Source organism: Gouania willdenowi, chromosome 3 (genome assembly GCF_900634775.1).
Source record: "Gouania willdenowi chromosome 3, fGouWil2.1, whole genome shotgun sequence".
Lineage (NCBI taxonomy): Eukaryota > Metazoa > Chordata > Actinopteri > Blenniiformes > Gobiesocidae > Gouania > Gouania willdenowi.
Genome location: NC_041046.1, coordinates 39299939 through 39322944, shown reverse-complemented (window position 1 = coordinate 39322944; position 23006 = coordinate 39299939). Strand labels below are relative to the sequence as shown.

Sequence of the window (23006 nt, the reverse complement as noted above, 5' to 3'; positions counted from 1 at the left end):
ATTGAAGAATTCATCTATTATCAGATTTAAGATTTGATTTTGATTTAATCTTGTATTTTGACTAATGTAATTGTTTTATTTACTATATGTAATGTGTTATTATCAATTTCATCTAATTTGAATTTTTTTTATTTAGATAATTTTGCTATAATTTTCGACCATTTATGGGTGAATACCTAAATGATTGGCTTCTTGTTTATTGTTTTTTTTCCCCCCTCCAAAACTTTAATTTAAATAAACTAATAAATATGACCTTTCATGTAAAAAAAATATGATTTTTTTTCCTGTAATTTTGAGGCATCAATGAGATACAAATTCGGGGTTTATGTGAGTTTGTTTGATGCTTGGATGGATGTCAGGGCTATGTAGGATGACATTAATTGTGACTAAATAGATAAATATTTAATTTGCTTGCCTTGGAATTACATAAGAGTACATTTTCTCACAGCTTGAAGGATTTTAAGCAAAAACCAAGAATCAAACATCACCAACTTCTGGTGAGTACCAGACCCCAATCTAAGGAGCTTTTAGTTAATTTACTATAGTTTAATAACTTGTTCATTTAGGTTTAGTATTATAAAATCAAATCATTTCTAAATTAATCAACTTCTTGTCCTGTCCTAATTTTTGGTAAATTTTAACCTAAGATTATTTTAATGTTCTACAGTGAAAATTTATGAAACTTATCACAGTGATACTAGAAAATGTCCACTTCAACACTATAGTGGTTGTTTGTCTTTGATTTTATATTACATTTTTGACATATGTAGTATTACTTGTAGTGGGCTTTTTTTTGTCAGTTTTGACCTAATTATTTTAATATTCGACAGTAGGTTTGGAATATTGCCCCCTTTGCTGCCTATAGATCTATATTATTCATTGTTTTAAAGATCCTTAAAAAAAGAAACAGTTTTAAAAACATGATAGTATTCTATTTACAACATTGAAATGTATTGTATGGATTTACGAGTTGTTGCTGAACCCAGCACCGTCCCTAACAAACCTTTACCGTTCATGCTAGAATAGACGCGCAGCATTATTTTTGAAGCTCGGATAGCGCGACCAAATAAATGGGAAGCCTGGATGGCGTTAAAACCACGTTTTGTCAGAAATAGATATACATTAAATTGGGGCTAAATCCAATTCACGTAATTAGCAAGAACATATTTTTTTGTGAAGATACTTTGTATACAAGTCGCTCCGTATACCTTAGCAAAAGTCTCAAGTTAAAGACAACTTTGAGTAGGTATTTCCTGAGCCCAGTTCCTGGAGTCACGTGTTCTCTTTTATTTTTGACGTCAGCGGAAGTGAGGTTTGTTTGTTGCTAAGTTGCATCTCCGGAGAAACCAAAACATAGACATATATGATACATTGAATCTTTTAACTGATTCTTGAATATATAAAGGTTATGACGTCATATTTAGTGCGAGTAGTTCACGGTCAGCGATTTCAAACACCGCCCGTACTCCGGTTCTCCATCTCCACTCAGCGGCTCCTCGGCAGGACAACACTCAGCCGACAGGTCCTCAGCAGCGGCCTGACAAACAAGTCACCCCGGTGTTTAGAGCGGACACACCGGAGCAGGAAAAGCTGCTAACCTGTTAGCTTTACTCACCTCGGCTCGGTCTGTTTTGTTTTGCATGGTCAACTCTCTTGTCAATATATTACTATTATTATTACCGTTTCTGTGAGTTTGTAACGTACCTCGTGAAATGTTCGGATATATTTTCTTTCTAACGTTATGATGGTGAGGTTTACTGTGACCGTAATTGCTTGTTATCTAACTTCCTATACGAAAATGAACTTATTACATGCCAATATCTAAATTATTTAGAACTCAAAGCTTACTTAGCAAAGCAAATTTGTTCAAGAACCTTGACAAAAATTGTAAAAAAATAAAGTAGTAAAACTAAATCTGATATTCAATTCAACTTTATTTATAAAGTGCAAATTACAACAAAGTCATCTCAATGCGCTTAACAAAATATAACGTTCACAGCAAGAAAGAAAGAACCCAACAAGATCCACATGAACAAGCATTTAGCGACAGTGGGAAGAAAAAAAACTCCCTTTAAACAGGAATAAATCTCCAGTAGAACCAGGTTCAGAGGTGGCAGCCATCTGCTTCGACTGGTTGGGGTTAGTGAACAGAAGGACCAACAGAACAGGATAGAGAGATAGAACATTAGAGTGTCCCAGACTAGTTAAGCCGTGAACCACAGATTAGGAACTGCCAGCTCCAGCATCAAAACACCTGAAACAGAAAAGAGAGAGAAGGGCGAGAAGAAGGCACTGACTGCAGAAAAAACATGATACAATATTACCAGGTCTGCCTGCATGATTTTGGGATCAACTCCAACGTCTTGCAGTGTCTGCCATGGTCTGAAATGCTACCACTACAGACGAGACTTCGTCTTGTACTGGGCACATGTAATGGTTTGTGGTTGCGACCATTACAGACGAGACCCTGTCCGCTTTAAGTTAGCGCTAATATGAAGTATATGCTATAGCAAATAATATGCATTCCAAACCTGCAGGGTGTAATGTGGTTTACCTTTTATTATTTTATACACTTTTAATTATGCAATATTATACGTGAGGTCGTGCTGTTTAACTGAAATGTCAGCACTGGTGTGATTCAGGCCGTAGATAATTACACCACTGTGTTTTTGTTGTTGTTTAGTGTATTTTCCTGTATTTTTGTGGTCATCTTGTGTTTTTGTTGTTTTAAATATTTTTCTATATTTTTTGTAGTCATCTTGTGTGAATGGACAGGTTTTTAAAATGTCTTTTATGTTTCTGTTTTGACTGCTGAGTGATTGTATAATCTGAGCCATACCAGTTTACTTTGCAGCAGGTCTGTTTGTGTTTCACTGCTTTTCTAACAGCATAACAGCTATTTTTTTAAGTTGTGTGTGTGTGTGTTTTTTTTTTTTATGCAACAGCAGATGAAGATTCCACTCTATTGATTCAACCCCAGTTCTCACAGTCCATGAGCTCTCAAACTCTGACCAGTATGGCTGCAGCCGTCCCCTCTGGGGTTTCATCCCGCCTGTGTGAGTACATGCTGAAACTTTTGTCACAAACTGTTGCACGATTCAACTGAATTTGTCCCTCCTGTGTTGCCAAACAGATGAGTTTGTGGCTCACTCTGGTTCAGCTTGCTGCACGGCGCTCACAAAGAGCTCAAGTCGCCTGTTGGCCACTGGAGGAGACGACTGCAAAATCAACTTGTGGTCAGTCAGCAATGCCAAGTGCATAATGGTGAGCAACAACACACTGCTGCATCACAACCATAGAATAAATGGCACATAATGTTAAATTCATTCATCTTTAAAGGTCCAGTATCGTGCTATTTTTCACCCATCTCCAGTTGTTCTAAGAACCCCAACAACATGGTATTTGAGGTTTATTTCCCCAAACTCACCTGTTTTTACGCATGAGTGGGTGTAAACACACACTACTTCATGGTGTGTGTTTATCACAGCAGCAGCAGTAAATCTTTAACAGTCTTCCTTCTCCTTCTCACCTCACAAGAATAGTCCATTTAAGATGATAGTCCATTGTTTTGTCCGCCCGCTTCATCACATTGGGTCACAAACACGTCAGATAATCCCATAAAAGCGATTTGAGGCGGTATAACGGCTACTAAAAGTGGAACTGATTGTGAGCGCTCTTCGGTTTATCTGTATACTGGATTATCCATATACTGAACATAAAGATATTAACTGTGATATCAACCTGCCTTTGCTATGTTTGTTTTACCTGTGAGGTAGTTTGAGAAGGAGGAGCTCACATTCTTATGTAGGGTAGGAGGAGCCAGGATTGTCAGGAGGATACCTCGCCCGTTTGAAGCTGATTTTTTTTACAAAAAGTGGAATAGCAAGGGAGGGCGGGAGGAAACATACCTTTTTCAACTTTGGCCCTCTGAATGAGGCTAACGGAATGTATATCACTGTAGCAAAACCATTATAAAGTGAATTTTTCATAATACTGCACCTTTAAGAGAAACACACACTAAAACACACAGTGTGGCACCATTAAAGTGATGAAATCCACAAACTCAAATTTTTATTTGGACAAATATCAGTCTGTACAAATTACCAACCAACTTAAGAACAGTTTGTGGTTTCTTTGGGGTTAAAGCTGTTGGAGCAAGGTTATAATTATTTTGGAGTTCTTTTTTTTGTTTTGACTTTTTATTTTTAAGTCCAGTTAGTTTTTTATTAGTTTTCTTCTTATTATTTTTTTTAAATGCTTGGCTTTAGTTTAGTTTTTTATTAGTTTTAGTCTTTGGTTCTCATTGTCTTTTTTGTAAATTGGGGGTATTTGTCTGGTGCATATAGAAAAGACAATATAACGTTTTTAAAAATGTATTCAAAACACTGATGAAAAGCTTCCCACAAATCAAATGCAACAGCCCACAAGCTAGCAGCCTGAAGTCCAAAATGTGTGCAATACTGCACTGAGGTTAGTCTAGTGTACATTTACAAAGACCAAAACGGAGGAGGTAATCGCTATAATTTAAGTTAGTTTTGTAAACACGCAATACAGTATCAGTTAGTTATCTTCTCTTTCTTTAAACACTAGTTTTTTTAATTTTACTTTTAGTTTTTGTATATTTTGTTAACTATAATAACCTTTTGCTGGGGGGGATAACTAACATTTTTTTATAACATTGATAAAAACATAATGTATGCCTCATAGCTCAGCCTTATTAATGTATATATTCAATAGAATATATTGACTGATGTAGAAATGTAATGTAAGGAGTTATTGAATTAGTTCTACTAATGATAACAAAGTATATCTGCCTAAAGATAATTGGTATTTTGCTCGATAGAGAAAGTGTTAGAAGGTTGCCATGTTTCTGTGATACTTCTGACCATAGAAAGAGTCCCATTTCCATCATCATGCTGATGAATGAAGATCATTTGATGCTATAAACACATGGTGCATGGATGTTGTGTACATTTGTATTTATTCAGAGTTTATCGGGTCATAAAAGTCCAGTGGAGTGTATTCAGTTTAAAGAGTCAGACGAGCAGCTCGCCAGCGGCTCCCAGTCTGGAACGCTCCAGGTGTGGGACGTGGAGGCAGCTAAAGGTACGAACTATGCGTCTGTGTGTTGTGCTTGCTAATGTCAAAGTTGTGCGTGTATTTCACACTTGTTTGCATCTAATCTGTGTGTTTATCCTCAGTTTTAAGGACTCTGGTTGGACACAGAGCCAACATTACCAGCCTGAGCTTCCATCCCTATGGATTCTTCCTTGCTTCCAGTTCCATGGACACAAACATTAAGGTGTGTGTGTGTGAGAGTGCACGTTGTGTGTTCCTATCACTGTGCGTGTGTTTACTAACAGCCTTCTCTGTTACCACTGTCAGTTGTGGGATGTGCGGAATAAAGGCTACGTGTTCAGATTTAAGGTGAGGCAACATCTCTAAACACTGAGGATGGAGTTGTGCGCCTACTTTGTAAGTTTATTGTGTGTGTGTGTGTGTGTGTGTGTGTGTGTGTGTGTGTGTGTGTGTGCGTGTGCGTGTGCGTGTGCGTGTGCGTGTGCGTGTGCGTGTGCGTGTGCGTGTGCGTGTGCGTGTGCGTGCGTGCGTGCGTGCGTGCGTGCGTGCGTGCGTGCGTGCGTGCGTGCGTGTGTGTGTGTGTTTCAGGGTCACACTCAGGCTGTGAGGAGTCTTGCATTCAGTCCTGACGGGAAGTGGTTGGCCTCAGCGAGCGACGACAGCACAGTGAAGGTGAGGACGGCTGAGGGACTCCACCTTGATGTTGTGTGTGTCTCTGACCTCCTCAGTTGTGTGTTGTGTGACTTCCAGCTGTGGGATTTGACTCTGGGGAAAACAATCACTGAGTTCACGTCTCACTCTGCTGCCGTCAACACCATCCAGTTCCACCCCAACGAGTACCTGCTGGCCTCAGGCAGCGCAGACAGGTCAGTTTGTTTGTGTTTGGTTGGTTGGTTGGTTGGTTGACTGGTTGGTTGGTTGGTTGTAACCTGTGTGTTTGAACTTGTATTTTCCTGCAGGACTGTGAAGCTGTGGGATCTAGAGAAGTTTACAATGGTTGGTTCTTTGGAGAAAGATACAACTCCTGTCAGGCATGTCTATTATGTTATTGTTATTATCACCTCTGCCAAGCAACGCAAAGCACAGAGCGAAAGGTTTTTTATTTTTTATTTCAAGAGACTGTCACCCAAGAACCAATGCATTTATCTGACTAATCATTAGTGATGTGACCAATCTATTTACATACCTCAAAGCTGATATAATTACTGGGAGCTGAGACTTACGCAAATTAGTTACTGAAGGCCCAAACATGATCTAGCTTCAAACTCCAAAAAACTTTTTCCCAATTTTGAGGGGCTGGCATGTCCACCAGATGGGATGTGTAGCAGATATTTTGGTATATTCTGAGAGTACATGGAGCTGTATTACTAGACCAAATTTCAGTTTCCTATGAGATGCAGTTCCTAAGATATTGGAAGATGAAAATGGAAGAAAAATAAGAACACATGCAAATCAACAAATACCGACCTTTCTTCTCCATTTCTCAAAAATTATTCATCCGATTCTGAATTTTTTTGAGACTGAAGTGTGTGGGATGACCTGAAAATTTGTTAAAATGCCATGAAATGACCCAAATGTTATTTTGTTATTACTATTATTATAACTGTTATTGTAATATCAGATAGTATGTTTTATTTTAAAAGCAGTCCCAATGTCCATTACATTTATTTATTTTTAAATTAACAGTTTAATTTATGATTATCACTGGGGTTTTTCAGTGTTCTGTTCTCACTCTTGGAACAAATACATTGTGAAGCAGTGCATTGTGATTTTTATCTCTGGCCTTTAAAACTTCAGTTAAGTAGGAAGATGTGTTATGTATTCATAAAGAGCTGTGTAGAACACTGCGATGCAATGAGTCCAGTTTCTTACTTTGAAGAGCTCAGATCTGATCACATGATGTTTGACCTCTGACCTTTGTGCCCTCAGGTGTGTCCACTTTAGTCTGGACGGCTCGTGTCTCTTCAGCGGATCCACAGACTCTTTGCGTGTCTTCGGCTGGGAGCCCGACCGCTGCTTTGACGTGGTGTCTGTGGGCTGGGGAAAAGTGTCCGAGCTGTCTGTCAGTAACCAGCAACTGGTGCGTAGCTCCGCCCACCTCTACAGTTTGAGACCCAAACTGATTTTTGCTAAACTGAAACTGTGCCTGTGAAATATATATTGGTATAAATCAGTGATTCTTTCAACTGTTTAAGCTCAAGTACCCCCTTTGTCTTATTTCTGAATCCAAGTACCCCCTTTTATCCGACAACAACATTTTTCTCAGAATATTATGAAAAAACATCTATAGAACATAATGATAGATAAATTATGTTAACACACATTTTAAAGAATATCATTTTATAAATAAATGGAATGAAACAGTAGTGTCACCGGAATAGATTTATTTCTGTAGTTTTTTATGATTTCTGGTCATCTCCCACCTAGTGGGGACTGACCTTTGCATTTTCAGTTTATGTTGTAATCAAGATCCTTTCCATCATCATTGTTATGATCATTTTTAACTAAAAATAAACATTATAAAACCCCATATTTTTTATGCTTTCATTTGTACATTTTACACTATCTCACCCTCAAGTACCCCCTGTTGTGCCATTGTATACCCCGATTTGAGAAACACTGGAATAAGCTTCTTTAAAGCGCTTTGAGTGCCTATGATAAAGTGTTATAAAAAATCCAATGCATTATTATTATTATTATTATTATTATGGTGGAGACTTCAGCTGCAAATAATGAAAGTGTATTTAAATGTATTAAAACTGTGATTAGAACACAACAAATGTTTTAGAACAAATTGCATTTTTGTAACGTTCTCCAAACAGAACATAACATGGGGTCAAGTGTGTTTTGTGGCTAAGGTTTAAATGGGGCATCTTTAAACCTCACACCTCCCATGTGGTTTCAGGTGGGCGTGGCTCACCAGGCCTCCATGGTCTCCCTCTACGCTGTCGATTTGAAGAAGGTGAAGATGACCGGCAGCGCCGTCATCCAGGGAAGTGCTCAGCAAAACGAGCCATCGACTGAGCCCAAGGGCACTAAAGGAGTGGCACTGCGCAGGAACTACGTGAGGCCGACGACCACATGCAGCACTCAGAGGTGAGACACGTGTGTTTCTTAACTAGTCTGGCTTTGGGATCCACCATCAGCCCAGGGTTCTCACCAGGAATCTTTCACAGCATAGGGGTATTGCATGGAGCGCGAGCGAGCGCCACTGGTGTGGAAAATCTTGAGATGTATAACTCTCTGAGGGCCAAATTTAGTGAAGTAAAGCTAAAGTTTTTTTTTAAAAAAAATCTTTGTTCCAGCCTTACTTTAAAGCTAAAAGTTATTTGTTGAATAGGTGAAGGGTCATGATGAATGTAGTTAGTTAGTCATGCTTGTTATAGGTCCTCCACTAATAAATACTCACAGACACTGTAGAGACAAGAAACAACATTTTATTCAAAAGACTGATTCCAAGATGCACTTTTCAAATTTAAATGAGGTATTATGTGGGACCTGCAGTAATATTGGAACACAGAAACACACGTGTGGAGGACGTGCGCACACACAATCTGATTCTGATTAATTCGGCCGAAGAAAGAAAACCCGGCTCCAGCCTGAGAGAGCACGACCCAATCATGTCCGACCAGAATGAAGTTGATGTCTCTTTAAGCCCGAACTCGTTTAAACCTGACAGTATTCACATCTGTGCGCACATGTAGAATGATCCGTTGTGAGTTAGAAACATGATGAGCAGCTTCATGTGTGGCTACATACTTCGTCTGGTTGAAACATACTGTTTATATTGGACAGTGATTTTGGTTACCAAGCGGCAGATGCAGACAGGCAGCACTGACATTAAAAGTAACAAAATCACCATTCTAGAATTGTAAAGGAGTAAAAGTCGAAAAAATAAATCACAAATTTACTTAAGTAAAAGTTGAAATATGCCTCAATAAATTTACTCTCGTGAGTACACCTCTGGCTGTAGTGTTATCACTCAAACGTCATGGATCAAGCCCCATTCCGATCTTGTTTTCTGACCCTTAGGTTGAAGCAGCACATAGACGCTGACAGACGGAGCCCCGAAGGAGAGAGGCGGAGCCCCAGCGAGGACGAGCAGTCCTCAGCGGAGATCCACGACATGAAGGACTACAACATGATTTTCCAGCCCAAGAACCCCATGGGTAGGTGAAACTTAGCACCTGGACGCTGGTGTAGGGTCAGTCATGTTCATTCATATGGAGAGAGGTTTGCCTCAAAACTAATCACAAAAAGATCAGATTTTCCCATGTGTTTTTCAGACCCACAAATACATCCATGATTTTCAAATGTTTTTCAGATCCACCAATATATCCACAATTTACACGTTTTAACATTTGTGTGTGTGTGTTTATCGTGAATTATCGCGTGTAAATCTTCAATTGTGCTTGCACAGCTTCGCTAAGATTCACACACAGCTACAAGAATATCTAATAGCGTCACTGGTGTTCACTGCTGTGTCACCAAAATCACTGCAGCCTTCACTTGTCTCATGCTGTTCATAGTGCCACTCTTGTTTGACAAAAAAATATTTTATCATAATTTTAAATGTAATTATTCTAATAACACTTCTCTTGATTTATGTGATGCTATATTTTATATAACAGTAAAAATGGCACAGGTGCCCAGTGTACCAGTTTTGCCAAATAAATGATAGCGCATAGTAATTAAACTTAGAATCTTCACCACACAAAGAATCAGACACCAATATACCCAGAGCTTAATTTGGGCCGGATCCTGTCTGAGCATGATTCGGCACTTATTTGATTGCATCCAGCACCTTCTTTTTTTCTTTTTTTTTCCATTTTCACATTTTCTTTAAGGTGTTTTGATACAGGAGTATCATATTTGGACAGCTGTGTATTTTATTGAGTTGAAATCACTGGAAATTTCATTGTAATGTACACACAAAATTAAATGTAAAAATTGAGCACGAGTGAGGAAAAGCACTCAGAGGGCTGCTGCATCGAGAAGGCTGATCACTTCTCCGGCCACACGTTTACAGCACTATCATAGACTGTTTAAACTTACGGAGTTACTAAAGGATGAGTTTACTCAGAACGTAGGCTTATTTAAGGAGTAAACCGCTTTAATTTTACTTTGGTAAGTTAAGGAACTGTACAGCCCTCCCGCTGCACTTGTCTCACTGTAGCAGGAGGGAGGGGCTGCTGCCTCGGCTCTACAGACAGTGACAGCCGGGGAGTTGTTGCTTGAAGTTGCATGAAAAGTTTAAATTTTTCAATCTTCAAATCACGCAACTCGCATTGCTTGACGTTGCGTCATTTACATTGATTTTGAATGTAATCTAGTCGCTTGGTGTGAACGCACCTTTATGGGTGTTAAAAAGTTTGTAAATATTTTGTATTTGTGGGTTTTTGTGTTCTGAAAGTTCACAGACCTTTGATGAGTGGCTAAATTAGTGCCAATTTTGCGCTGTCCTTGGTGCTGAAACATGGCAGATTTTGACAGCTGTCACTCAGAGAGAGAGATGGATGCGCTCTTTAGCGGGTGATTGTCCGTGCTTTTTTAACACTGATTCATCATTCTTGTATTAAACATTTAGGTTAATTGGTTGTTTGTGTTCACGTGATATTATTGACCAATTTAGTTTGCAAAAGGCGCTTTAAAAATATTTTATTCCGTGACATTTTTGTCTCTTTCTTACTGCCGAAACACGCGGCCTGTGTTCCCGGACCTGATGATTTACAAATTAAGCATTGGTTATACCAATAAACTATTCAGACTGCAACTCAAGTACAACAAATAGGAGGAAATAAAAATACACACATTCTGTTTCATTGTTAATTGATTATTGAAACCACAATGTTTGAATTGATGAAGTACATTTTTACTATATTTTTTTAATGAAAACCCATTAAAGTTCTAAAAAGAAAAAAAAAATTCCCCTTTTACCCTTTTGATGTTTGGACAGTTTCATTAGCCTACAGTTCATTAGAGTGAAATTATTAAATGTTGTTACTAATAGAAATCCAGACAAATTAAGAAAAAAATATATGTGTGTGTGCGCGTGCGTGCGTGCGTGCGTGTCTGAGCGAAGCTGCGTTACATTTAAGCCATTTCCTTGACAAACTGAGTAGACATGAACATGTCAATCACGCCTAAAGGAATAGCCATTCAGATTGTCTCAGATCACTTTACCTTTTGTCATGTAAAAAAATACTTTACCTATCCATAACTCACCTTGTGGATACGTTCAAAACTAGGTAAAGACAAGGAATTAGTTTGTTTTTTGGTTATCTTTAAAAATACTCAAAGGAATGTTGCATTAGTCTACAGCCAGGTTCTATAATTAGCAGTTTACATAGTTGCTGATGATAATAGTGGTGTAGTTAGACTTTAATGACAGCAGACAAATTAATCAACTCTCAACAAAACACAGAGCCTCTGCCCGGCGCGGCACTGCACAAGTGGAAATAAATTAAATCTGTTAACCTTTATGAACACTTGGAGAATATTGCATTTATAAATTTGTAAATAAAATGTTTGAAGCTTCTCCTCCAGCTTTGCGGTTGTTAGTTTGCATCTTTTTACATTGTAACGTCATCATTGAAGGTTGTAAAAGTAACAAGCCCTTTTTTTGAATGTAAGGTGTAGAAAGTATAGATATCTGTTTAAAAAAAGTAAGGAGTAAAAGTAAAAAATCGCCTCATGTAAAGTATACAGATACCAAAAAAAACTACTTAAGTACAGTAACAAAGTATTTGTATGCGTTACTTGTCACCTCTGGTAAATTGTGGATCTATTTGTGGATCTGAAAAACACATGAAATTTGTGGATGTATTTGTGGGCCTGAAAAACACGTGAAATTTGTGGATGTATTTGTGGGCCTGAAAAACACGTGAAAATCTTTATAATACATGTGAAAATTGTGGATCTGTTTGTTAATATTTTTGAGACAAATCTCTCCTCATACTCACATGGGTTCGAGCAGTAATTCCCACCATGGGCTTCATCAACACGTTTGGAAACATTCCTCATTACATTTGCAGAGATGGCATGACAAATGTATCACATTACACACGTTTCACAAGTTAAACTTAAACATTAATAATACATTAATTAAAATCTTGCTCATGTTGAGTTTTCAGTTCAGATTCAGATTTTTAATGATGCAGTGAAACGAAAATTAAACTGTGGCTCCTTCTTCTTGCAGCACGAACTCCTCCCAAGATGTCTGAGCTTTTTCTGGCTCCTGCTGAAGGTCAGTTCCTCAGAGTCTGCCTGTCCGTTTGTCTGTCTGTCCATACCCGTGTGTGTGACTAACCTCCCTCTCACCTTCAGAGGTGTTCCTGCCCATCAGCCGACCACACAAGGACAGAGTTTTTCATGTACCAGAAAAACAGCAGGTCAGTGAATGAAGCTGAAATTCACGAACCAGTATTCCCACAGTGATCCAAAACTGGTTTCCCAATGTTTGATGGACCATTTAGTATGAACAAGTTTGACTATGGGTTTGAGATAGTTTCAAACTATGGTTACTTCTGTCTGAGATAGCTTCACACAGCTTTAAACTGGGTTCAAAATGGGTTCAAATGGTTTGAACTGGTTTGTTGATGGTTGAAACCGGTCTCACATTATTTTATAACACATTTACCATGATTATGACGAGTTCACACTAGTTTAAAGTACTGGCCGTTCATCGGTTCCTAGTGGTTCAAGATGGTCTTGGGATTGGTTTAAACTAGTGGTAGGACTTGATTTAAAAAAGAAAAAGAATTAATTAATGAGATAATTAATTCATCTTAATTAATCATGAAGCACGCTGAGGCTAAATATCCCTGATGATTCGTCACGTTTAAAAGTTCTAAAAGCATTTTAAGTGAGAAAGTGACCAAGTAGAATATTAACATGTGGTCATTTGATCCATAAAACTCGTGGAGAACACGTTTCATGCCGACATTTCTGAAATCTTCTGAGATTATGCTACTGACAAAACTTCCGGTTAACTTCAAAACAAGAGCCCTATTTACAAAAGTGTTAAAAAAAATAATGGAAGACAGAAGAGATGCTTTTGCTTTGAAAAGGGGATGTTTTATTTTTAACTTGAAGCTGGTGCCAAGATAATTTTACATTCCGCTCGTAATGCATCATGGGGCGGGTGAGGATGACTAGTGTGCCCACCGTGCATACTTAGGAAATGTCCTGATATATTATACAGTACATCCAGGTATTTCTCGCGTACTCAATCTTTTCATACTATCTAATGTGAACGCACTACATACTAATTTTGAGGTCAGACTTAGTATGAGTAGTACGTTAGTATGACATTTACAACACAGCCTCTGAGTCTCCCGTAGTCTGTGTATCAGTATTATGGGGTATACCGGGAACTCCTGAAATGAGGGGTTCTGCACTGTTTTTAGCGTGTTATTTTTCTGTAATTAGTTAACTCATTGGCTGCCAGCCATTTTCATAACAGAATTCCCCTCACTGCCAGCCATTTTAGAGCATTTTTATGGATTTTTAAAGAGTGATAGAATATTTTGTACTATGACAATGAAACCACATTCTCTCTACTTTTATCAGATTTTTTTTTTTAGTTTTTAGCTTGTTTTGTTCTTCTGTAATCAGCAGTTGAGTATAGGTAAGTTTAACACAAAATGCAGTTTCTCAGCAAAAAGCTGAGGAAAAAAAGACTTTTTCTGAAAAAACATGTCAGTGACTTTGAAGCATTTTTTTTGCTTCAGGGACACCTCAACATTGGTATCCTTCTATAAAACAACAAGAACAACACTGAGACCGGGTTTTTGATGGCAAAATTAATATTTTGCTATCTGGGTCAGACTTGTATGGTTTCATTACAGTATTTTGGCCTTCCTCCAACTCTCCCCCACCCATCAATTCCCACACACGCATCTTCCTCCTCCTCCCGACAGGCCGAGTTGACCCGTTTGGCCCCGTCTGTTGATAATAAAGTTTTCTGAGTATGAGCTGCTGTCAGCTTCACCGTCTTCTCTCGTTGCACCATTTTCTCCCTAATTAACTCTTTTCCTCTTCCTCTGACCTCTGCTCGCCATGGCTAATCTCTCATTCAAAGGTGCACTGCTGCCACCTACATGGTACCAGTTGGTCCCTACATCATGGTACAAGGCTGATAATCATGAGAGAACTTTGCCACAGTGTCTCCTAGCAACCCCCGGTAAAAAACACAATTGACGTATATATACGTCATTGGCAGCGAGCGTTTGGATTTAAAAATGGCGTATTTTTACGTCAATGGCAGTGAGTGAGTTAATTGCAATTAAGTCCCAGCCCTAGTTTAAACAGGTTGGATTGGATGAAGTGGAGCCCAGTCAGAACTGGTTGAATATCTGTTACCAGTTTGGATTTCTTTCTGAGTGTTTTCTCTGTCATACTGTTGTCTCTCTGCAGCACAAAGCTCCTCCTGCTGCTGCCTCCACGTCAGAGCCAAGGGCGGAGCTTCCTGTGGTGGCACCTCCCCCTGCCGTCCCCCGCTCCTCACACCTGCCTTCTCCTCCCTCTCAGACGTCGGCCCCTTCAGCCAGAGGCAGATCTCACATCATTCCCAGCAGCAGGAACGAGCCTGTGGGCCTCAATATAGCCGACTTCCTGCCTGTGAGTGATGTCACTGTCAGGGACCCCTGACCTCCAGTCATTTGTTTGCACGACGCACACTTGTAGTCGAGTTTCTTTAATAACTTAGCTTTATTTAATAGCCTTTTGTCCTGCATTAAACTGTAAACATGACAAGCAGCTTCATGCTAAGCTACAGATGCTACGTAGCGGTATAATGCTGCAACACACACAGCTCAGCAACCTGCTTCTACATATGTGACATACACAGCAACACGACGAGTCAAGAGCGAGTCATTTATGCATTTTATTACATCATTTATTCATTGACCAGAGGACAGCCTCCTTTCACCTCGTTAGCAAACATTTGTGCGTCATCTCGCGCTTTTTGAAACACATCACCTGACCGTTCATTCACCGCAGCAGTGTCCCAGCAGAGTCCATGTTAAAAGGAAGGAGCTCTCAGTAGGGGTCCAGCACTGTGATAGTGGTCAGAATCTGCTGCAGGCATCAAATACGTCTCTGCTGATCCAAGTGATGGTGAAGTAAACCAACACTTTGTTGGAGAAGTTAAGTTCAATTCCAAAGAGTGATGCACACGAACGGTGTTCCTCAACGGTGTACGCATGGCCATGACACAGAAAGTGTTGTTTCCCTGTTAACACAGAGACAGAGAGGGAAACATTTTCAAAGACATTCACTCTGAACCCATTTTTGAAAAAGTTCCATTTTCAAGCACCAAAAGGCACTTGCCATGTAAATGGATGCAACAAAAATTATGCGTTTTAATAGAAAACATTCTTGTGTAAACATGGCCCACATTAAACATTTTTAAGAAATAATCAAACGTCACAGTAGCAACAGGTGAGAAAGTCCCTCTAAGGGGTCAGCATTCCCACTTGCAACTTTGAAGTTTGGAGGTTTCCTGTGGAATCAAAGAAGGCAGATGCTGAAGGGTTGGATGCTCCAGTCAAATAGGGGGCAGCAGTTAAACAACCACAAATTCAAAGAGTGTGTGTGTGTGTGTTTGTGTGTCTAGTCGCCTCCAAATGAGCACGGGTTCATCAGCGAAGAGGACGCATTATCTCAGATCACAAAAGGACATCAGACCATGATTGCGATCCTGAGCAGTCGGCACAAAAACCTACAGAATGTCCGCATGGTGTGGGCCCGCGACGACCTCAAGGTTCCACACACACACACTATTCCACACCGAAAGTCTTGCTGCCTTTTGTTTAGCTTACTGGCTTTTGTTTTTAAGTGTCTTAATTTTTCTTAATTTTTTTTTTTTTGTCTTTTTGAGTTTCTTTCTGCTCCTCCTCAGTGTCAGTCTCACTTATTTCAGCTTCCACATTACTCATTGAATCAGAGAAATCCTAAAAAAAAAACTGACATTATTTGAGTTTGACACTTTTTAGCTTTGACAGTGAATTTCCCTTTAGTAATCAAGAGAGGTGATTTACAGCAGTGTTTCTCAAATGAGGGTACTCGATGGCACTACAGGGGGTACTACTAACAAATAAAGTGTCAATCTTGGTCCCAGCTGTAGAAAATAGAATATAGAAATAAATGAATTCAGGAGCCATGTGGGGGCGCCTGAAATTTATGAAAAATGTAAATTGATTTTTGAACAATCTTAAACAACTGTAAGGCTTTCACTTTGTGAAATGTAAATCTAGTCCAATCAAATGAAGTAAAAACATGATCAAAAACTCTTTGGGGTCTCCATAAATTCTTAATATCAAAAAAGGTCACAATCCAAAACAAAAAGGTTGGGAACCACTGCACTAAATACTGTTTCTGTCCATTTATTTACAAAATGAGATTATTTAAAATGTGCGTTATCACTCATTCATTCCGTCACTACTTCTATAGTTGTTTTTAAATAGTTTTCTAAGCAAAGAGGATTCAGAAATAAGAAAAAGGGGGTACTTGAGCTAAAAAGATTATAGAACTATTGATTTGCAGTAATAGCTACATTAGAATACATAGACATTTATTGTTATTCACAACATACATTTTCAATGTGCATCATGAAAGAAATTAGTATATACAGATAGTTATCACCATAAATATGTCTTGTGTCGTCTTCTATACCTGCTTATCCTGTACAGCAGAGATTCCCAACCCTTTTTGGGATCGTGACCCTATTTTAATATCACAAATGTCTGGCGACCCCAGACATTTTTTTCTAGAATTTGTTTTTGATCATGTTTATTAAATTGTTTTACAAATACAGAGTAGCCAGGATTAGTGTTAAAATGCAACACCTCAAATATTTTTTATTTGTGAGAGTTTAAGTTTAGAAAACAGTTGATATTTATTGTGTTAATTAAAAAATGTTTTTGCAAAAATGTTAATATATAAGTTTAAGAGGGTTTTTTTAACCAATTACTTGACATTTCAGGCGACCACATTTTAATTCCAGGTGACCCCACATAGGGTCTCAACCCCAAGTTTGAAAAACCTCACTGTACATATAGGGTGGCAGGGGATGCTGGTGTAAGGCAGTGTAAACATCCCTGGATAAGACGCCAGTCTATGACTTGACAGAGACAAGTTGGGGCCACCGGTGGGACTTGAACCCACGATTCCTGCACTGACGGGCCACTATAAGAAAGTATTTAAATCAACTATAAAAAAGGTCTTATTATTTATTTGCAATAAAAATCACTTTAAACTCGCACTTGTGGAGGTCGACGTGTTTGACAAACTGTGATGTAGTGATTACTCAAGGAAGGAACTCACACTGGTTTGATCAGGTTAAAGGCCTCTGATGGTTGTCATGGTAATGTAGATTTAATTTTTTTAAGTTCTTTTGTCCCTTGTTTGTGTTTATTCTGTTTTTCATCCTTTGTTTTGTGTCTTTTGTCATTCAGTAGTTGTTAAAAGTTGTTCTCGTTGTTTGCTGTTTTTTTGTGTTCATGACATTTCTTAAATCAGTGAGAAAACATCATTAATGCACCAAGATTTGTTTACAGAGCGCCTTCAAAATGGCGGTGTCGATGAATGACTTTTCTATCGTTGTGGACATCCTCAACATCATCAACAATCAAACGTGAGAAACACACACCCTTTTATTTTGAGAGTTGCAGCAGTGGTTGTACACGTCTGCCTGATGTCGTCATGATGTTGTGTTCAGTGCCACTCATTGTGTGTTGGATCTTTGTGTTGTTGTCTCAGCGCTCTGTGGAAACTCGACCTTTGTACGGAGGTCCTTCCTCAGGTTGAGAAACTGCTGCAGAGTAAATACGAGAGGTGAGTCCATCCTCACTGCCCCACATCTGCATATCAATCCATTTTCAGCTTTTCATGGTACATTTTTACTGGATCCAGACTGATATATCGCTCCGTCCGCTCCCGTGCACCATCGCCTCAGTAGCGATTGTGCTGACACGGTCGCTTCTGAACAAACGTAATGTGGTGATTTGGCAACTTTATGCTGTTTATTGTTTATTTCTATTTTTAACCGGCTTATTTTTACTTTACCCGGAGTGTTTCAGCACTCTCTCTCTCCACATGTGTGTCAGCTGTCAACATCTGTCCTGTGTGATCGCTCCTGTTAAACTTAACGCAGTGTTTTGACAACTTTATGCTGTTTATTATTAACTTCTATTAAAAACTGGCTGAAGTTTCTCTAATTTTAAACCTTACTGTACTTTTTATATGCTCTTTCCAATAGGGGTGGGTACCTCATGATACGATACAATACGATACGCAATATACCACTCATGATATGGCGATACTGCGATTATCGATATATTGGTCAGAAATCAATCTACGATACATTATGACATAACAAGGAAAAAAAAAAAGATTAAGTGAAAAAATACAATATTTATTTTATCTCACATCAATGTAAATGAATAAGTATCTCCAATAGTGCTTTCTGTAAACAAAAAATAGGGTCTTTCTTACCAGTGACACCATTATAGTGCAAAGGGGTTATAGGTTTGAGCTCCGTGCGTCCAGGTTAAAGTGGACAGCTTTTCTCAGAAAGCGTTTAAGATACAATAACCAAATTCGATGTGTGGCTTCAGGGTATCACTACCTTGATGGAGTTTGAAAATGAGAAGCGTGCAATAATTTTTTCCTGAGTTATTGCCCTTGTGCTGTTTTTCTTACTCTGTGAGGTATCTTCAAAGGGGACAGCTTTTCTTAGAAATCCTTTAAGATGGTTAGTCATTTTATATTCTGATGTGATATTTTCCTATGCATCTAAGTTCTTAGATTCTTAGACAACCAATCTGGTGGGGGATGTTGATGACTATGTCTTCTTGTTTTGTCAAACTTGGGGAAAAAAATGGCGACATAATCCAGCCAGCGCTCCTCATATTTAAAGGAATGTAATGTTTTACTGAATCCATATATTACATTAAAGGTTCAGTATTATACTATTTTTCACGCATCTCCATTTGTTCTAAAACCCCAACAACATAGTATTTAAGGTTCATTTTCCCAAACTCGCCTGTTTTCCAGAGTTTTAGCCATTTGAAAAGTGACTTTCTGAGCTGTTCTAAAAACAAGCTGGTTTGGGGCCGAGTTATGCATATTCATGAGTAGGCGTGTCTGTAGACACTGACTCCACACAGTGTTGCTATCCGCACACTCTTGTTTTTGTTTTCAGCCAAAGAACTGTAAATTACAGTAAAACACATGGCTATTTAAGCGGCTATTGTGATTGTGAGTCCGACAAACACTGTTTCAGGGTGTGTGTGCCTTGCGTCAGCAGCAGCGGAGTCAATCAGCTGCTTCAAACACTCACCGGAGCTGCTACGTTGCTTTCTTTTCCTCCTCACCACTACTGATTACAGGAATAGTCCATTTATGGTGATAGTCCACTGTTTTGTTCAACCACTACGTCACATTGGGTCACAAACATGTTGGATCATGTCAAAAGGTGAAACGAGGTGGTATAACGGATACAAAAAATGGAACTGATTGTAACAGTTCCCTGGGCGCTACATCGTGGCTGCCCACTGCTCCTCAGGAAGGGGTTAAATACAAAGAACACATTTCGTGTATGTAACTTTACATACAGTATATGACAACAAATTATAATGTATATTCTTCAACTGCAGAGTTTGTTTTAGCTGTGAGGTAGTTTGAGAGGGAGGCGCTCACGTTCTTATATAGGGTAGGAGGAGCCACGATTGTCAGGAGGAAGAGTTTCCGCGATGTGACGTCAAGTAGCGAGAAAAATCCAACTCGCCCGTTTGGAGCTGATTTTTTTACAAAATGTGGAATAAAAAGGGAGGGAGGAAACTACTTTTTCAACTTTGAGGCTAAATGGATGTATATCACTGTAGCAAATCCATTAGAAAGTGATTTTTTCATAATACCGCCCCTTTAAAGGTGGTCTCAAAATTAAAGATTAACTAGTTAACATGCTAGGGTTTTTTCAGCTCACTAGTGTATGTTTTTGACATGGTTTATATCAAGGAGACATAATAAATAAATTCTCATTGAGTTTGACCAAGTTGAGGTTTTCAGCATTTCTTCTGTTTCCAGTGAGTGAGTTCACACACACTAATGATTAAATGATCACTAAATGATGACTGTTTGCTTTTCCTTCAGCTACGTACAGACTGGCTGCTCTTCACTTAGGCTCATCATGAACCATTTCTGGCCTTTAATTACTGACACGCTGAAGGCCACGCCCTCAGTGGGCGTCGACATCACACGGGAGGAACGGTGAGTGGCAGGTGGAGCACAATAAGCACCAGGGTTGGGGTCAAATGTATTCTTCAGTTACAATTAATGTCTTCAACTATCCATGTTTATGATTACGGTGACCAACATTTTTTTTTCAATTACAATTCAAATTACAATTATTATTTTTCCAGTGAAAGTCAGTTTCACTGACAATTACTAAAGTTCAATTACAATTAATCACAATTAATTGTAATTGTGGCACGGTCGCCCGTGGCTCGGGTGGTAGTGGGTCGTCTTCTGATCGAGAGGTTGGGGATTCGATCCCAGTACCTGACTATGTGTCGAAGTGTCCTTGGGCAAGACACTGAACCCTAAGTTGCTCCCAGTGGTCGACTAGGGCCTTGCATGGCAGTCCTGTCCCACTGGTGTGTGAATGTTAGAGTGATTGGGTGAATGAGCTGATATGTAAAGCGCTTTGAGACTGTTTCAGTGTGGTGATAAAGCGCTATATAAAAAAATCAAGTCCAAGTCCAATTACTGAGCCTTTATTAAACAACCCCATTAAATGTAACCTTCCTCTTGTGTTAGCTTTCTGTTAGCATCTCTAATGATAACAGTTTTAACATGTTTTAAATCAGCTGTAAAATACACACAAAAAATATTATCTGTCATCTAATTAGTTTTTCATCTCTTGGTTACCTTTTTAGGTTTCCTAATCAATGAACAATATTGTTATTAATATTTTTGGTGTGGATGTCTGAGACTTTTTTCTGTCAGTAGAGCCCCCGATATAAATTTTGTTATGAATGGTAAAATGATCCTGAAGAGAACTGACAGGTAGTGGGAAAAGTTGAGATGAAACATATTTTAATGATTTTTAAATAACTACGTACAGTATGTGTATAAGCCAAGTCAATTATCCAATTAAATTATGATTACAACAGCATATTTTTACAGTTACAATTATAATTGCGTCATAATTGTAATTAAATACCAATTGCATAATTAGTGAGGACGCTTGTACTCATATCATTTGTAACTTTTGAACTTTTTGGGTTATTCCACAAGTTTTTGTTCTCATCAACTTTCATTGGAAATTTCAGCTTCTTTAACTTTTAAGCCTAGCCATTCTTCAACTGATTCAAATCATTTCAAATTTTTTCAACTTTTTTAACCTTATTGCTAAATTTCAGCTAATGCTAGATTAGTGCTAATGCTAAGCTAATTCAGTGTGACACGGGCCAGCACCTGCATCCTCACTTGCTCAGGAAATGCAAATATTCTAGTTATTATTAGAATTGACCCCAAACCTGACAAACATGTGGATGTAAAATATGTAACGCTGACTGTGTGTGTGCGCTTGTTTGTAGACACCAGCGCTGCCAGCTGTGCTGTGACCACCTAAAGAAGCTCAGTGTGTTGGTGAAGGCCAAAGCGTCTCAGGTGGGACGTAACGGCAGCACCTTCTGGGAACTGCAGCTGCTGATGGTGCCGCTGGACGACACGCTGTGAGCTCAGCTCAGCAGAGAAGAAGAGACGTTTCCAATGGCGACCATCGGCTCAGAGCAGGACGTCGCAGCTCACCTCTCGGACTTGGACAATTTTAATGAACTCCTGTTATTTTTATTTAAATAAAGCCACGATTCAGAGACGAGCCTCCGACCATTACACTGATGTTTGACAGTCAGGGAGAACATGCAAACTCAAATTATGCATCCTGGCTGCAACACACACTTCAGATCATATTCAGAGCAATCAATCACAACATCTCTCTCACACACACACACACACACACACAGTACATGTATTTATTTGAGCACAATCATGTTAGTGTGAGGTTTTGATTCAGTTTAACCAGGACCACCACATTGTGATGGTTAAACAGAATGTTTTATTATCTAATCAGATGTGAAGCTAATCAGCCATAACATTGTGTGTGGGTCAGGGTTGGGGTCAATTATAATTTTAATTGCGAAATTGATACTTGATGACAATTATGACGTATTTTAATTTATAAAAATCTGTTGCTGTTGTGATCATATTTGAGTTCAGATCATTTACTTTGTCATTGTAATTGTCGTACAAATTCGAGAACAAATATAATGAGCACACTTATACTGGGTGAATATATAGTACAGCGTGAAAAACATCCAAAATCAGAGTAGTAAGGCATAAGAACAGGCGAAAGATTTTCAAAAGTCTCAAAACAGAAGTAAGGCTATAGTAAGGTATAAAAATCAGAAAAATGTGAAAAACAACCACCTTTTGGAGATATGTATGTACCTGCTTATCATTGCATAATTTCAAATGCTTCAAAACAGAGGTAAAGTTATAGTAAGGCATAAAAAATGTCGATAAAAATTCAAACACCTCAAAACGAAAATAAGGCATAAAAAATGGTGAAAAAAATAAAGGCATAAAAAAATGTTGAATATTTTTAAAACGCCTCAAAACAGAGATAAGGCTATAGTGAGGCATAAAAATGGTGAAAAAAATTAAAGACATAAAAAATAATGAAAAAATATAAAACGCCTCAAAATGGAGATAAGGCTATAGTGAGGCATAAAAATGGTGAAAAAAATTAAAGATAAAAAATGTTGAATTTTTTTTTAAAACGCCTCAAAACAGGAGATAAGGCATAAAAAAATGGTGAAAAAAATTAAAGACATAAAAAATAATGAAAAAATATAAAA

At 38.5% G+C, this 23006-nt stretch overlaps 1 protein-coding gene across 5 annotated transcripts; it reads left to right on the top strand.

Annotated features, from left to right (window-relative positions):
* Positions 1–1284: 1284 nt before the first annotated feature.
* Positions 1285–21964, top strand: katnb1 (katanin p80 (WD repeat containing) subunit B 1). Of its 5 annotated transcripts, none has more exons than XM_028443234.1 (20): positions 1285–1600; positions 2949–3056; positions 3134–3264; positions 4989–5106; positions 5202–5302; positions 5386–5427; positions 5668–5751; positions 5830–5945; positions 6039–6110; positions 7009–7159; positions 7985–8175; positions 9112–9248; positions 12278–12325; positions 12406–12470; positions 14497–14700; positions 15698–15844; positions 17640–17716; positions 17842–17916; positions 20236–20352; positions 21684–21964. In XM_028443234.1, exons 2-20 carry the CDS (start codon positions 2993–2995, stop codon positions 21823–21825), a joined length of 2082 nt encoding a protein of 693 aa, XP_028299035.1. In that variant the 5' UTR covers positions 1285–1600; positions 2949–2992; the 3' UTR covers positions 21826–21964. The 5 variants fall into 5 exon arrangements, with proteins under 5 accessions (XP_028299035.1, XP_028299034.1, XP_028299033.1 ...); XM_028443233.1 differs by having other exon boundaries at positions 2946–3056; XM_028443232.1 differs by having other exon boundaries at positions 1285–1624.
* The last annotated feature ends 1042 nt before the right edge of the window (positions 21965–23006 follow it).